This window comes from Aulostomus chinensis, chromosome 24, assembly GCF_037954235.1.
Source record: "Aulostomus chinensis isolate RoL2024-O1b breed Wild chromosome 24, RoL_Achi_v1.0, whole genome shotgun sequence".
Lineage (NCBI taxonomy): Eukaryota > Metazoa > Chordata > Actinopteri > Syngnathiformes > Aulostomidae > Aulostomus > Aulostomus chinensis.
The window spans coordinates 13,793,328-13,807,447 of NC_141343.1; the positions used below are offsets into that span (position 1 = coordinate 13,793,328).

Here is a 14,120-nt window from a genome sequence, read left to right on the forward strand (position 1 = left end):
ACCATTACAAATTTTTTTTTTTTTTTTTAAAAAACGACAAAGACAAAGCTGAAAGACACACTTTGTCTTTTATGTCTTTTTGCGAGAAAAATTTCATCGGGCGAGTTTCCTGACGAAAAACCAAACAGAAAAACAGAGATGCGCATTTGTTGCATTCGAATGTGCACAATTTTGATCAAGGAGGATGTTTTTATTGAGGAATGAAGGAATTACAGAATGAACATCACGAGCCTCAGGTGGTTACGAATGATGACTCAACCCAGCCAAGGGAAATGTCGCTCTTCCTCACAGACACGACTCGAAAGGACCTACTTTCTTCGTTCTTGTCGTTTTGTCGCAGTGTTGACGATCCCCTCTCGATCACTCTCCCAAGATTAGAACTAAATCCTTTGAAGCTTCAGAAACGAACACGATGCTTTTAATTTCGTGAAAATGTAATCTGGCATACTGACTGATGAACATTTTCAGTTGCTTTTTTTTGACGCGTTGTGTTAAAACAATATTGCTGGTCATGACGTCAACTCAATATTGTGTGTAATTTGAATTCAAATTTTGCATTTAGGTACTGGAAAGACAATTAAAAGTTGTGTTAATTTAATAAAGTTGGCTGTCCGACTACAGGATTTAACGCGTCTGGACACATTTAGACTGGACTGAAGGCTGAACCGATTCAGTGAGAAGGATATTTTCATGGTGATTTGACTGAGTTATAAACTTAAAAAAAAAAAAAGTTAGAAAACTCATTCCTTTAACCCAACATACTTGGTTGTTTTAAAATAATTTCTACTGAGGTGGTCGCTATCATAGAAAGACTGGTGTGGGCTTTTTTTAACCCTAAGCATCAGTTTTTAGAGAAATGACAAGTTGCTAAATGGCAGAAACAGAGGGAGGAACACAGCTGGTCCTTTTTCTTGTCTTTGGACAAAGAAATAAAGGGACGAGTTAGAGGGAGAGAGGAGGAAACGGACGAGGGAGATTAGCGGCGTTCCCCTGCTGCTGACAGACGCTTTCTGTAGATCCCTGCTTTGCTGAGTCACTGCTTCTCAGCCTCTATACATAGAACCAGACGGGCCTTCAGCTCCTCACCTCAAGACGTTCACGCACAAACATGGCGACGGCCGCTAATCTCAACTTTCACTACCTCCATCACCTCTGGTTGACTGCAGCTGGTCACCAGAAAAGGAAGTTCACTTCGGGACGATGAGCCGAACTTAAACCCTCTGTAGTGAGAATACCGATAGTCAGGAATTCCCACCCGAGGTCCGTGAAGACATTATTTTTTTCTTTTTAAGATTTAGCGTGATGAAACGTGCCGTCAGTGGTGTGACATCATGACGCTGTCTTCTTCTTCTTCTGCGTTAAAATGAGTCACGACTCGGACGTGAGAGACCTTCTTCACCGCCTTGTGAAACACCTGCTTCAGGTCCTTCGACTGGGTTGAAGCGATGCTGAGGAAGAGGAAGGATGAAGACGGTGGGGGGGGGGTGATAGCAGGGAGGTGAAAGTGTGGAGGAGGGAAGGACAGACAGGAGAAAATTATCGCGAGATGGGTACAAAAAAACTACAAACCATACAACACTGGACACAACTTAGCTTAGCTTAGCATAAAGACTGGAAACAGAGGAACAAGCTAATCTATGTTGTCTAAGATGTACAGAATCACCATGAATGACTAGCCCAGCATGTTATCCCCTCTTGAACCACAAAGTGTGTATACATTAGGACGGATTATTTTAATCATTGACCATAAAAGGGCATATTTTCCTCACATAGTCAAGCTAGCCATTTCCCCCCCTGCATCCAGAGCACTAAGCTAAGCTAATAACATACTGTCTTTAGCTTCCTACTGACAACAAACTAGTGAGCGTAACAACATTCTAGTTTGAAAATCTGATGTTAAATTAGCTACTTACAATTCACACATTTGCCATCTAATTGTTTCTTCAGCTCTTGGAAATCAAAAACTTAAAAGATGGAAAAGATTAGCCAAGGTAATTTAGCAAAAACTTTCCGCGTGTCGAATTTTATGAAAGCTTCAGAATTTGATAACTGGGTGTCAGTTCATGTTCTTAAATTAGCAGTTGAGAAAAATTAGAGATACATGTGTCCAAAACTGATACTATCCTTAAAAATCAAGTTACAAAATAGAGGAAGGAATTCTGAATATACAAGCGTATTAGCTAGCAGTTTGATACAAAACCATTTCTGGCCAAACGGGTGAAAAGAAGCAACACATCTTACATGAAATAGCTAAATTATATTAGCTAAGTTATATTCAAACTGCACTATGATTTTTTTTTTTATCAGTTCAATACCCTGCTGCTATCAGTTGCTAGCTACTAAAAAGCTAATTTATGGGTTGTCCTTGTAGAAAATGCGTCAGAAAATATCTCAAGCAAGTGTGGTGATAATACGAGAAGTTTTTCCCCTCAACTTGTAAAGTAGAAGAACTGAGTTTTGTAAGAAACCAAGAATTCAAAATAGGTCTCCCCCTTTTTTAATGGAAGGAAGTTTTTCATGTGATGGATCAAACACCAACATTGTTCACTGGAACTGTCTTGAGATGCTTCTAGCATTCACTTTTTTTAGAGGAATATTCTGAGTTTTTTTCTTCTTTTTTTAACATTTCAGATTGAGCGACAACCACAATAGAACTTGGTAGCTTTTTACGATAAATCAGGAGAATTTTGCCGCCTACAGGTTGAGTAAGTTATATTAAATATGCAAGCAAATGCAAGCAAACAAACTGCTGTGCGACTTTCAGACAGTTCATGCCACCAAATCCCCAGACTATGGTAGCCAAAGAATGAGTCAAAACCAAGTGAGTAATGTTATACATTTTACAATGCATAACATTACCTCAGTTTTTCTTCTTTGCAAGTTGTTCCTGTTGCAGTTTCTCAGCTTTCCGTTTCTTGTACTGGGCTATCTCGGCCATCTGCAGCCCGTGGGCCATTTGCCTGTTGGGAATGAAGTGAACAGCATGAACAAAGCACACACGCATGATGAAGTCTGCAATGGATTTTTCACTTGTTCCTCAGATGGATTTACCTTCCATTGTGGTCCATGGTTTCCTATTGTTTTCACTTCTTGTCTCTGTTTGGTTTTCCCAGCTTTTTGATTATCTGCCCTGCCCTAATGCCCTTCACCTGTGTCTTATTGAGAGACCTTTGCGACTCCCGTGCGCGTTTTGTTCTCTTTTCAGCTACTGGATTATCATCTCTTCGTTGTGTTGTTGCCTTGTGTTCCATGTGTTTTTAAAACTTCATGTTTTATTCCTTATCATTGACTTTTGGACTGGATTTAGAATTTCACCTCCACAGGTCCACAATCATTGGCTTTTGTTTACTTTTTCCAGGCTGCTGTTTCTGATCCCCGTGTATATGTTCCTGTTTTTTTCCGGTTTAGGATGATGGTTTGCTCAATTTTCTGAAACAACATCCCATATTTTTCGATTTCCCAATTCCTGCCAGCAATCAGTGTCAGCCTAATTTAAACATGACCATGATCTTATTCTAACTCTTCATCCTAATAATGGCTCAGTCCAATAAAGGATTGACCTTGGAGAACTGAGCAAGTGAAGCTATTGTGTAAATGTCCTAAACATGCATTTTAGTAATGGCTAGCAGGGGGCAACTTCATTGGTTGCAAAAATTCTTAGACAGAGGAAACCAGCACAGGACTCAGATCTTTGACAGTCCCGTGGACAAGTAGTCAACCAAAATGGAAAAGGCTGAGGAGAAAGAGACTGAGGGGGAGAGAAGGCTGGTCATTCTTACCCAGACGTGATTGCTGGAGGAACAGGAAGAGGTTTGGTGAATCCGTCCCTTCCTACAAGCCAGTAGGTCTCCTCAATGCCTTTCCCCTTGGAAAAGAAGACAAAATGTCAGAGACTGTAAATCCACATCGAATCATGTCACAGAAATTCTTTCCTGACAAAAGTTTGCACCTTGACTTCTGTCCTGCCCCTCAACTCAACCTTGTAGCCCAGATTTAGCTGACAAAGGACCTTCACTGTACTCTCATGGATGTGGATCCTGTAGGCTGCAACAAACAAAAGCGCATATTTTGTTTATTCCCCCAAACAAAAAAATAACTGATAAGTCTCATACCACAAGTGGAATGCTGAACCAATCCATATCATTTCTTGGGCAATATGACAAATAACATGATCATGGATCGATAAGAATAATTGTATCTATATCGTCCAATCCTAATTTTCCTTTTTTGTGGGTTTGTAACTTACGCAGCCCAGTGGACTCCATACGTGAAGCCGTGGTTACTGTGTCACCAAATAAACAGTAGCGGGGCATTGTAAGACCCACAACTCCTGCTACACATGGACCTACAGTACACAAAGACATACACACAGGTTTACTTACATTTTTCATCAGGTAATTGCATAGACTTACATTCTCTTCTTATCCTTGCCTATTTCTAACCACTGACCAAATATAAGCATTTTACCAAACGGAGAAACTGCTTTGCCAAATAACTTGTCTTCTGTTTAGTTTCCGTACCTGACACGGTCACACGCACACGCCACAGTCGCTTTTGGGGTGAGCTCACTTTTAATTTCCTGGAGATATACCTTAACCTACTACGGCCTAAAGGAAGTCTTAATCGCTGACGCGTCTTTGTCCCAAGTGGTCCACAGTGAGCTTGCTAGACATCTGTAGCATCTATAGCTGGGACATTTATGGCAAGAGTTAAAGGCTCAATGCGAAGTTTAAACTTGCTTATGTGCAATTGTGGTCCATGTTTATGATTTATCTACATTGCCCAAACCAGGTTCTTATGCCATGTGTCTGTCCCAACACATACTTGGACTTTTCTTATCTGAGAACAAATCAAATTAGCTGAACTGCTCCGCTGTGTACTGATACCCTGGGATACATTTGTTTGGAATTATGACAAAAAAATACTGTGCTAGAGAGCAAAGTAGCACGGCTACCTTCAGTCCAAACTCACCGGTGTGTAGTCCAATGCGAATCCTAACAGGAACATCAGGCATGTGTCTCATTTTAAAAGTTCCCACAGCGCTCAGGATGTCAAGTGACATGTTAGCTATTTCTGCAGCATGACGGTTACCATTGGGGACAGGGACACCTGATGCCACCATGTAAGCGTCTCCAATCGTCTCCACCTGGAGTTAGACATTGGATCAGATACCTGAAGCCACAATACCATTGTAAGAAAAAAATGAAGACACCCTACAAAGGTCACACCTTGTAGACATCATGGTTCCCGATGATGGCATCAAACAGCGTGTAGAGGCTGTTGAGTAAGTCGACCACCTCGATGGGCTCGCTGTTGGCCGAGATGGTCGTGAAGCCCACTATGTCACTAAAATAGAGAGTCACATTGGCGAAATACTCTGGCTTGACTGTACCGCCCACCTTCAGCGCCTCTGCCACAGATCTGGAGATGAGGGAGACACAGGTTTTGAAGTGTACTGATGTACATGCATGTTCGAATCGGTGTACGAGGGTGTCCATATCATCTCACGGAGGAAGCATCTGCGTCAGTAGCTTCTCTGTCTTCTGTTTCTCTATCTCCAGCTCCTCCGTTCGCTCTCTGATCAGTTCCTCCAGGTTAGAGGAGTACTGCTCCAGCATTCGCAGCATGGAGTCAATGATATTGGTCTTCTTGCCCTTATTGATGTCCTTAAACTAAGAAGGGCACACAGGAACACAAGAGGGCAGTTAAAACAGAATGTAAAAAGAGGACATTGAACACATTTGTTTCCACACACGAGAGACAGGAGTCCTTAACTTTCGTATAGTGAGTATGCATCTGCAAGGCGACAAAAACGCCTGCTGGTTGGACCATGGTAGGGGGCTAATGGTTATTTGCACTTTTGGAAAACCAACATACCAATTTAACGTGAATGTAACGTAAATTTTCTTAAATCTAAGATGAGACAGAGCATTTTGTTCAAGTGAAGAGAAAATGTATTTGTGAATAAAATCACATTGGCACTTTGTGGGGAAAGAAGGAAAATTTAAAGAATGGATCCACTTCAGCCTTTCTGCAACCACTTCTGGGAATTAAGCTGATATTACAACCAGTTTACCTGGTCAAAGATCTCATCGAAGTTGGGTCTCTTGTCTGGCTGTTCGTTCCAGCACTGTTTCATCAGTTGAATGCACTCAAGAGGGGCGCAGTCGGGACTGACCAGCGGACGACACAGAGGAGGAGGCTTTCTGACCTTCTCAATTATATCTGAAAGACCAAAAAAGTGCATTCATTTTATGGTGTCTTCTTCTTTCTTTAGGTTTCAGGGTGTTTTACCTGCAGTGGACAGGTCTTGCATGCAGAATGGCGGTCCTCTGATCACCACCTCCTGCATGATGATGGCAAAGCTGTACACGTCGGCGGCGAGAGTGCCGTGGAGCCCCGGCTGCACGCTCCTCAGGACCTCTGGAGCCGTCCACAACAATTCTGCAGCACACGGTAATTAGTTTCAACCTATTCAAATGGATGGAAGCACAGAACATTTCTTGACCTTAGGACATGATTTGTCACTTACCGTCTGGTGGTGGTTGGATGTAGGGGAACCTTTGAGCCTCCAGAACCTCATTGTAGCCGTAGTCTGTGATCTTTAAAACGAAACGCCCATCCACCACGCAGTTGCGGGACTTGAGACGGGTGTGGGACACACCACGGTGGTGAAGGTACTTCATACCCTGAGAAAGTCAGTATGCCAGATTGCTGAATCTGCTAACTTGCAAGGATATGTTTATTAACAATACCTTCCTCCTGGAAAACTTTGTTTTATGTATACACCCAAAGTATATGGGTTTGATGGTGACTTTGAGATGACTATTTTTCTACAAATTCAAAAACAGAGATACCAGGGTGTACGTAACATGGTACGAATGCTTGTCGCTGGGCTGTACCATTTTTAAAACGACTGAAGATGCACTCCCTGCTTCTTGAATACAAATATTGAACTTGTGAGATATCCAATGACCTTATGAGGGAGCGTTCTTCAAAAGCGTACTGGTAAGTCCTGAAATGGTACTGTTTTGTACCTCCATTTTTGAGTATGTGGGGAAGACAGTATACGATGTGCATGAGTTTGTTCTTCATAACCTTGATCAGATCCAGCAGCAGAGACGACTTAAACATCCAGTCGAGTTTGACATCTTCATTCAGGAGCAGGTCTTCCAAGCTGCCTCTGGAGCAGAACTCGGTCACGATGGCAAACACTCCGCAGTCGAGGAAGAAGCCCAGGAAAGGGTTGACATTCTCATGCCGCATGTCTTTCATCTGCAAACACCCGATATTGAAATTTCTGGAGAAAAAGTGATATAACAACTCCTCCTTCTTACAAAAATGTGACGTACCAGCTCAAAGACATCACTGGTTTTAGGATTGATGCTGCTAAATGATCCATCAGGAAGTCTCTTCAGCCACGCCCAGTCACCCTACCAGAGGGCAACCACAGAAACCTCAGAAATTACACAGAGAACATCTGCTTCTTGTATTGACAAGTTACCTCACTAGCACTGGGAGGAATGCCGTCTCACCTCGAAAATGACAACGTTGGAGTTCTCGTAGGTGGCTGGTGATTGGGTGGAGACAGGCGACGTGACACTCTGGTCTGACACGCTCCGCATGCCACTGGCCCTGCTGTCATCCAGGCTCAGCTTCTGCAGAGAAGTTCAGGAGTTTGTTCTCGACTCAGGTGAACAGCAACTTTCAACTTGTCTACTACTGATACATAGAGGAATCTCATAACCCACAAAGAGGGGAACAGAGCATATATGGATGTCTCTCCTTCCAGTGACTCTCACTCATCCAGTTAATGATACCATACCTTGTTGCTTAGTGACGGGTTTATGAATGTGACATCTGCCAGAGTCAGCAAGATCTTGTTTGGACCTCTGACTAATCGAATCTGGTTGATGCGTCGCCTGGAGAGAAAAAAATCAGTGCATTTACCTTGAAATAACCGATAAATGAAATAATCTTATTTATACTGGAGCAAAAAACAAACAAACATATTTGTATCTAAGACATCAAACATGAGCCTTCATGTGGAACTTACCTGACACAGTAAATGAAAGCCACAGCAAAAATCAAGACAGCGACTGAACCGAGGACAATGCTAATAGTTGAGAACAGATCCACACCTGCAATTGACAAAAATGAGCAACATTGTTGTTTATTCTGTTATTATTATTGTTTATTAGATTATATATATTATTATAATATTATTTCATCATGTATTCCTGTCCTGTAAAATTCGCCTAAAACGTCCGTCTAAGGCCTGATGTAAACTAAACTGAATACTTTGGTTTATGCATGTTTAGCCCATTTGCGGGGTTCCTGGCTCTTCAAGGACTTCAAGGACTTTTTGAGGGTCAAGACTTTTTTTTAGTGTTGGGGTCAGAATTAGTTTCTGGTACACGTAAGGGTAGAATTCAGCATTTCACTGTGGTAGTTAGGGTAAGGGGCTAAGGGATGGGTATTAAATCATGACTGTCAATGGTGGTGTGTGTGTGTGTGTGTGTGTGTGTGTGTGTGTGTGTGTGTGTGTGTGTGTGTGTGTGTGTGTGTGTGTGTGTGTCTCACCCCCTGAACAGATGACTCCAGGGGTAAACCAGCAGGAGGAGTCCTTTCTGGGCCCATAGCCATGGGGAAAGTGAATACCCCGACCCAGGAAGCGCACCATGCCAGCCTCCATATCGATCCTGTCATCCAGTTACAAGATACTGAGTAAAAACACCTGAGCTTGGACAATTTTCTACGAGCACATGGGAGAGGTTTAAACAAAATTAAAGCTCACAGGGTGGTCTTTATACATTTATGTATCCTGTCACATGGCAGTTTAATATGTAGAGAACCTAATAGCTTGACATCCAGGGGAGCCATCACATGTCATATTTCCTGTGGGGCTGAACTTCATGGTTATGATGATGGTTACCATGGTTACCATCGGTCCTCACTGTCTGGACCGACACTTTAAACAAGCTGACCCATCACAAGCAAGTAGCAGTCTTCCAATCTCATGAGACTTCCAAAGAGAAGTTCCACTGAGATTTGAACTCAGATCGCTGGATTCAAAGTCCAGAGTGCTAACCATTACACCATGGAACCCCACACAACAGGCTGATGGACCTTGCTTTGGAATTGTCATCCGTATGGACCACAACACTTAAAGCTTCACAAATCTCAAGTTAGTTTTTAAAGTGATACCCAGTTCATTTAAAATCCAATTGGATCCAGTCGAAATAAGAAACGACTGAACAGTTTTAGATACCTGTATGTCGGTTTCAGCTCCCAGGAGAGCCCATCTGTGTCCAGGATGAGGTAGTCCAGCAGAACCGCTCCAGAGCTGTTCGATTTGATGGGATGGCTGAAGCCCTGCCACATAATAAGTGGTTGAAGTGACCTTGATTAAGAACTTCCTATCATTTAAGACTCTCAAACCAATGAATACAATCACATTCATTAAATCAATTACAAAAATGACAGATCCACTGAATGAGTTACTCTTTAATAGAATCTGATGGTGTTGTGAGCGGCTAAGAGAAAAGGTACCTGAAAGTCCAGGTTGTGGCTGTGCTGTGCCAGGTTTCCCCCGGACATCCACTCTCCAGACTGTCGAACACGCTGCACTGCATGAGCCATGAAGAAGATGGAACTGTAGATGGTACCAAAAAGAGGAGACACCTGCGGGACAAATATCGTCTTAAACAACATCACTTGATTGAATCGGTCGCTGAAGGTACTGACTGAATCCTCCTTCTCCAGACTGCATCACCTCATGTGGCTTTACTGTCCTCGCCACCTCTCGTCTCTCCATGGCCTCTCTGTAGGCCTCAAAAAATGACACTTGAGGTGAGTCAATGGTGACTGTCAGTACGGCATCGTAGGCCCGCAGCAGTTTGCTGTTGCTCTTTAGAGCTGGGTAGCTCACATTGTGGTAGGGCAGACTGTAGAGCAAGGTGTCATAGGGCACAAAGACCAGGGAGCCATCTATCATCTGCATGTCGTAGGCCGTCTCCAAGAAGAGCTTCTGAACTCCACCGCCAATCAGCGCTGAGTGCATGCAGAGTATCACCACTAGGAGGGGAAGGTCAAGAGGTCTGTTGTGCACTCAAGAAATCAGTATGTAGATTAACAACTGGGTGAAATCAGCCTCACCTCGTATCTCTCTCATCTTGCGAACCTTCGCCAGAGTTCTCCTGATGTCATGAGGCGTGTTCTCCATAAAACGGACCAGTCTGACAGGCAGACCATGACTTCTGAGGGAGTCACCTACCTGCAGGAAAATGGACCGAGACTACACACACTGACCAGAGGAAAACCAAACCAGGAAATAGACATAGCCACAAATGCCACCCCTTCAGGAAGACATGGTGCAGAATGTACATGAGTTAGGGTATAAGTCAAACCTTGGTGGCCGTCTCCACCCAGAAGTCATCTGAGGAGGAAATTATTCCAATGTGGGCCCATCTGAAGTAGTTCAAGACACTGAGCAGTACCCAGGTTGGCCTCGGCATGGAACGGGCGAAGGATGGGTGGCTGCGCACATCATCCAGGTCATAGCCAACACAACCCCAAGGAAACAATGCCTGGAAGAGTAGAGAAAAAAATTAAAACGCCTTTGACCACCAGAATCTTCTCAGTTCATCCTTGAGTCCCAGTGGACGTTGATGCCAAATTTGGAGAAATTCCTCTGAGGTTTCCCTCGGACGGTGCACTCTGGTAAGGTTACAGTGACCATGAAAAATCTCTCGTGTTCATCCTGGAGTACCAGTGGATGTTTGCGCTAGGTTTGATGAAATTCCCTCTAGGCCTTTCTGAGACATCGTCTTAATTGAAATGGGATGAACGTACAGCCTGAAAACATAACAAAAATGTTTTCTGGCATGTAGCCTACTGATGCTTTCATTTATTGCAGTTGTACACATGTGTACCACTTACTTTGTTCCAGCCTTTGCTCAGCATGGAGGCGGCATCACAGTAGCCTGGGTTGGCCGGCCCAATATACCCTGAGGCCCTGCTGTGGAAACCCACAAAAGACTCCAGTGCCCGTGGTGTCTCACATGGTTCCTGGAGGTTGACATCAAATCAGTCAGTCAATGTATCGAAAGTCCACAAGGAGTTAAAAACTCAAAATATATGTATCATATGGAAGACGCATATAAATATATAAATATATCAATTCTAGTGTTGAGCCACCTTCAGGAGTTCTGATGACTTCCTACCTGCAGAACAGAGTAGTCGAACGTGGCAGCGTAGGACAGCGAAGGGTCCCTGTTGATGCGGTTGACAGCGAGCTGTGCTGCCACACTGGGGAGAGCCTTGGCAAAGAGAGGGTCGCACTCCCAGGGGCCCACCACCCCCACCCGAAACAAAGCACCCTGGACTGGGCAGGGCAGAAAACACAGGGAGGAGAGGAGAACCAGGAGGGACCTTATGAGGCCACAGGAGGATGGATAGAACAGCGCATAGAGGGAAAAGGGGGACAGAGGGATAGGAAAAGAGGACGAAAAGCATGAAGGTGAAGAACAGGAGACACGAGGAGATGGAGAAAAGTGGGAGATGAAGTGAAGACAGGGTGGTTTGGGGCGTGAGCGGTTCTCTGGGGCGGTGTAAGGACTTTTGTCTTGTGTCCGCTTCCATGTTTGAGGTAAAGTGAGAGGATTATGGCACAGTGGTGGCATCACCAAGATGGCCGACCTCAGCGATCACAGGAAACTGGAGGAAAAAGGGCTCGACGGTGACGATGCTGCTTCCCTGAAACAAGGGGAGAAGTTGGGGCAAATTTTTAAAAAGTGAAGAAAAAGATCTAAATTGTTCCTTCAATTTTTGTGGCCACAAGATATAACTCGTTCCCACAAATTAATCAAAGCCTGGGAACAAGTTATATTCTCTTTTATCTTGTGGCCACAGATTAACGGAGGGAACGACTTGGATCTCATAGCCTCAATGTAAATTAGAAATTCTGTCGATAAAGACAATGTTTTTTTTAATTCTCTATGTCCTCTCCAGGGCTCCGTAGAACTGGACTGTACCACTGTAGAACGTACCAAATCAAAAGGACTGTGCTTTCGTTTTATCAGTCCATCAAATTACTTTTCCCATAAGGATCTTTTTGTTTGTTTTTTCCCTGAATGAAAAAGATATTTCTCAAAGAAGGATGTGCGAAAACCTCATATGACACAAGAGTTTGATATATTTTTAATGGAAATCTGCATCACGCAAGAACAGTTTCCTGCACTTGGCGTTGGTTCGGTCGGCTTTTACAGGATCTTTGACCGTGTCGTGCCTGTAATGTGTCATAATCGCAAAGGACAAGTTGCTTTGGGTCTTAAAGGTGTGATTATTTATTGATTGTTTATGAATACACAGTTTTTGATCACGCCTCCCATGCACCTGAATACTTTTACAGATGAACTTATTAGTTGCACTCTGTCAGATGGTGCAGAACTTTACTCTTGGATTGGATATCTGATTCTTCTACCGTTGGACACTCTAGGAAGGATCTTTTTCAAAGGTGTCCTACCCTGCATTGATGAGATGATCAGGTCTTGTTTCTCTCCAAGTCAAATCCTCCGCACCAGAGCACCACGGCGAAGTCTAGTTCCATCGCTTCCCCTCCAGGCTACATCCAAAAGGCCGAAATAAGTCAGTCTATCTAATTGATTAATTAATCAGATGCATGAGGAACCACACATGTTGACGCGTCGGCAGGACTCTGCGCGCCTGTGTGTGTGTGTGTGTGTGTGTGTGTGTGGGGGGGGTGACCTGGAACAAGTGTGTCACCTCTCCTGTCAGATTATATCAAATCCGATCCTTGTAGCTGTAAGCTGCACACTCGCGGAGGCGGATCATGATGGAAATTAGCTTATTCTTAAAAACAAAAACAAATCAAAAAACATGGAAGACGGAAGTTCTTCTTCTTCTTCTTCTTTTGGAATCAGAAATTACATGGAGGAACATGAGATTTGGATCCAGCACCAGGATCCCTGAGATAACGTGAGATGGTGGGACGGCGCCATGAACTTAGTAATAAAGACGTCCAGGCTGGTTTTTACTACCCAGCTTGGTCCATCCAGTCAGACATGAAATACTGGATTTATTTGATGTTTTTACAGCTTCACACAGGAATCCAGCAGCAGCAGCACATGAAGTCCAGCTCTGGTCCTGCACCTGTGGTATTTCACTGCAGCTGCAACTGTGACAGAAACCACACACACACACACACACACACACAGACTGTAGCACTGGTTTTACTCGTGTCAACTTCATGACTGACATGTTAGCTACATCTTCCACAGGTTTTATTCTTATAAAAGTTCTTTTGACTTATTAAAAATAGCATAATGAAAATCAGACAAGGTTTGGCGCTGTACTGATGTGTGAAACAAGAGGTAAACTCATGATGGGCAGTTATTGAAACACTTAATATGCAAGGAAAAATGTCATAAAACTACATCAGAATATATTTAGGTACTTTAAGAGTTTTTTTTTTAAACAAATATAAGTGTTATGTAACATTTCCAAGGGCCCAAATGCAGACAGACAGGGGGAGGTGTCAAACAGGGTTCAATAGGTAAAACGGGTACAACTGAAAGCGGAAGGACAGAGAACAAAACTCTCCACGACTGGCTGGCGAACAAAGGGCGCGTCAACAGGCGACGAACACAATCTTGTGGCGGGGGGGGGGGGGGGGGGGGACAGAAACAGAGGTTAGCTAAAAACAAACAGTCCTAACAAAGTCAAAAAAACAAAACACCAATCTTGTGGGAACTCTGGGCATGGAATAGCCTGTAACCGAGCAGGAAGGTAAACAATCTGACAGCCAGGGGTCGTCAGATGCCGTCCTTATAAAGGCAGCTGATGGGGATGAGATGCAGGTGTGACGGTGGTGATGAGGTGCAGGTGTGACGGTGGTGATGAGGTGCAGGTGTGACGGCTCTGGCTGGCATCCCCTGTGGTTGGCGCCATCTAGAGGGAAAAGTAGACCCTACACCAGCACAGGTGTGCCAGTCCCTAACAATAGGTACTGAGTAATCTGAGAAACCAAAATCCTGTCAAAATGAAAATTAAAATGGAATAATAAAAGATATTCATTTAAAATGTGGCGTGAGAACTGC

General features: G+C 43.6%; 1 protein-coding gene and 1 non-coding gene across 3 annotated transcripts; both read right to left on the reverse strand.

Annotated features, from left to right (window-relative positions):
- Positions 1–508: 508 nt before the first annotated feature.
- Positions 509–12,741, reverse strand: gc2 (guanylyl cyclase 2). Of its 2 annotated transcripts, XM_086197736.1 has the most exons (25): positions 12,527–12,741; positions 11,226–11,757; positions 10,942–11,070; positions 10,410–10,589; positions 10,159–10,276; positions 9,776–10,077; positions 9,553–9,684; positions 9,272–9,375; positions 8,584–8,702; positions 8,057–8,141; positions 7,826–7,922; positions 7,536–7,658; positions 7,353–7,433; positions 7,099–7,275; positions 6,533–6,689; positions 6,295–6,444; positions 6,077–6,225; positions 5,509–5,672; positions 5,229–5,421; positions 4,972–5,146; positions 4,247–4,345; positions 3,950–4,044; positions 3,780–3,865; positions 2,860–2,960; positions 1,302–1,448 (listed from the first exon to the last, which is right to left on the reverse strand). In XM_086197736.1, the coding sequence occupies exons 2-24, from the start codon at positions 11,682–11,684 to the stop codon at positions 2,861–2,863; spliced, it is 3,474 nt and encodes a 1,157-aa protein (XP_086053862.1). In that variant the 5' UTR covers positions 11,685–11,757; positions 12,527–12,741; the 3' UTR covers positions 1,302–1,448; position 2,860. The 2 variants fall into 2 exon arrangements, with proteins under 2 accessions (XP_086053861.1, XP_086053862.1); XM_086197735.1 differs by lacking the exon at positions 2,860–2,960 and having other exon boundaries at positions 509–1,448.
- On the reverse strand, positions 9,037–9,108 carry trnaq-uug (transfer RNA glutamine (anticodon UUG)). Its single transcript has one exon. It is a non-coding gene; the product is annotated as a tRNA-Gln (tRNA).
- Positions 12,742–14,120: the final 1,379 nt, after the last annotated feature.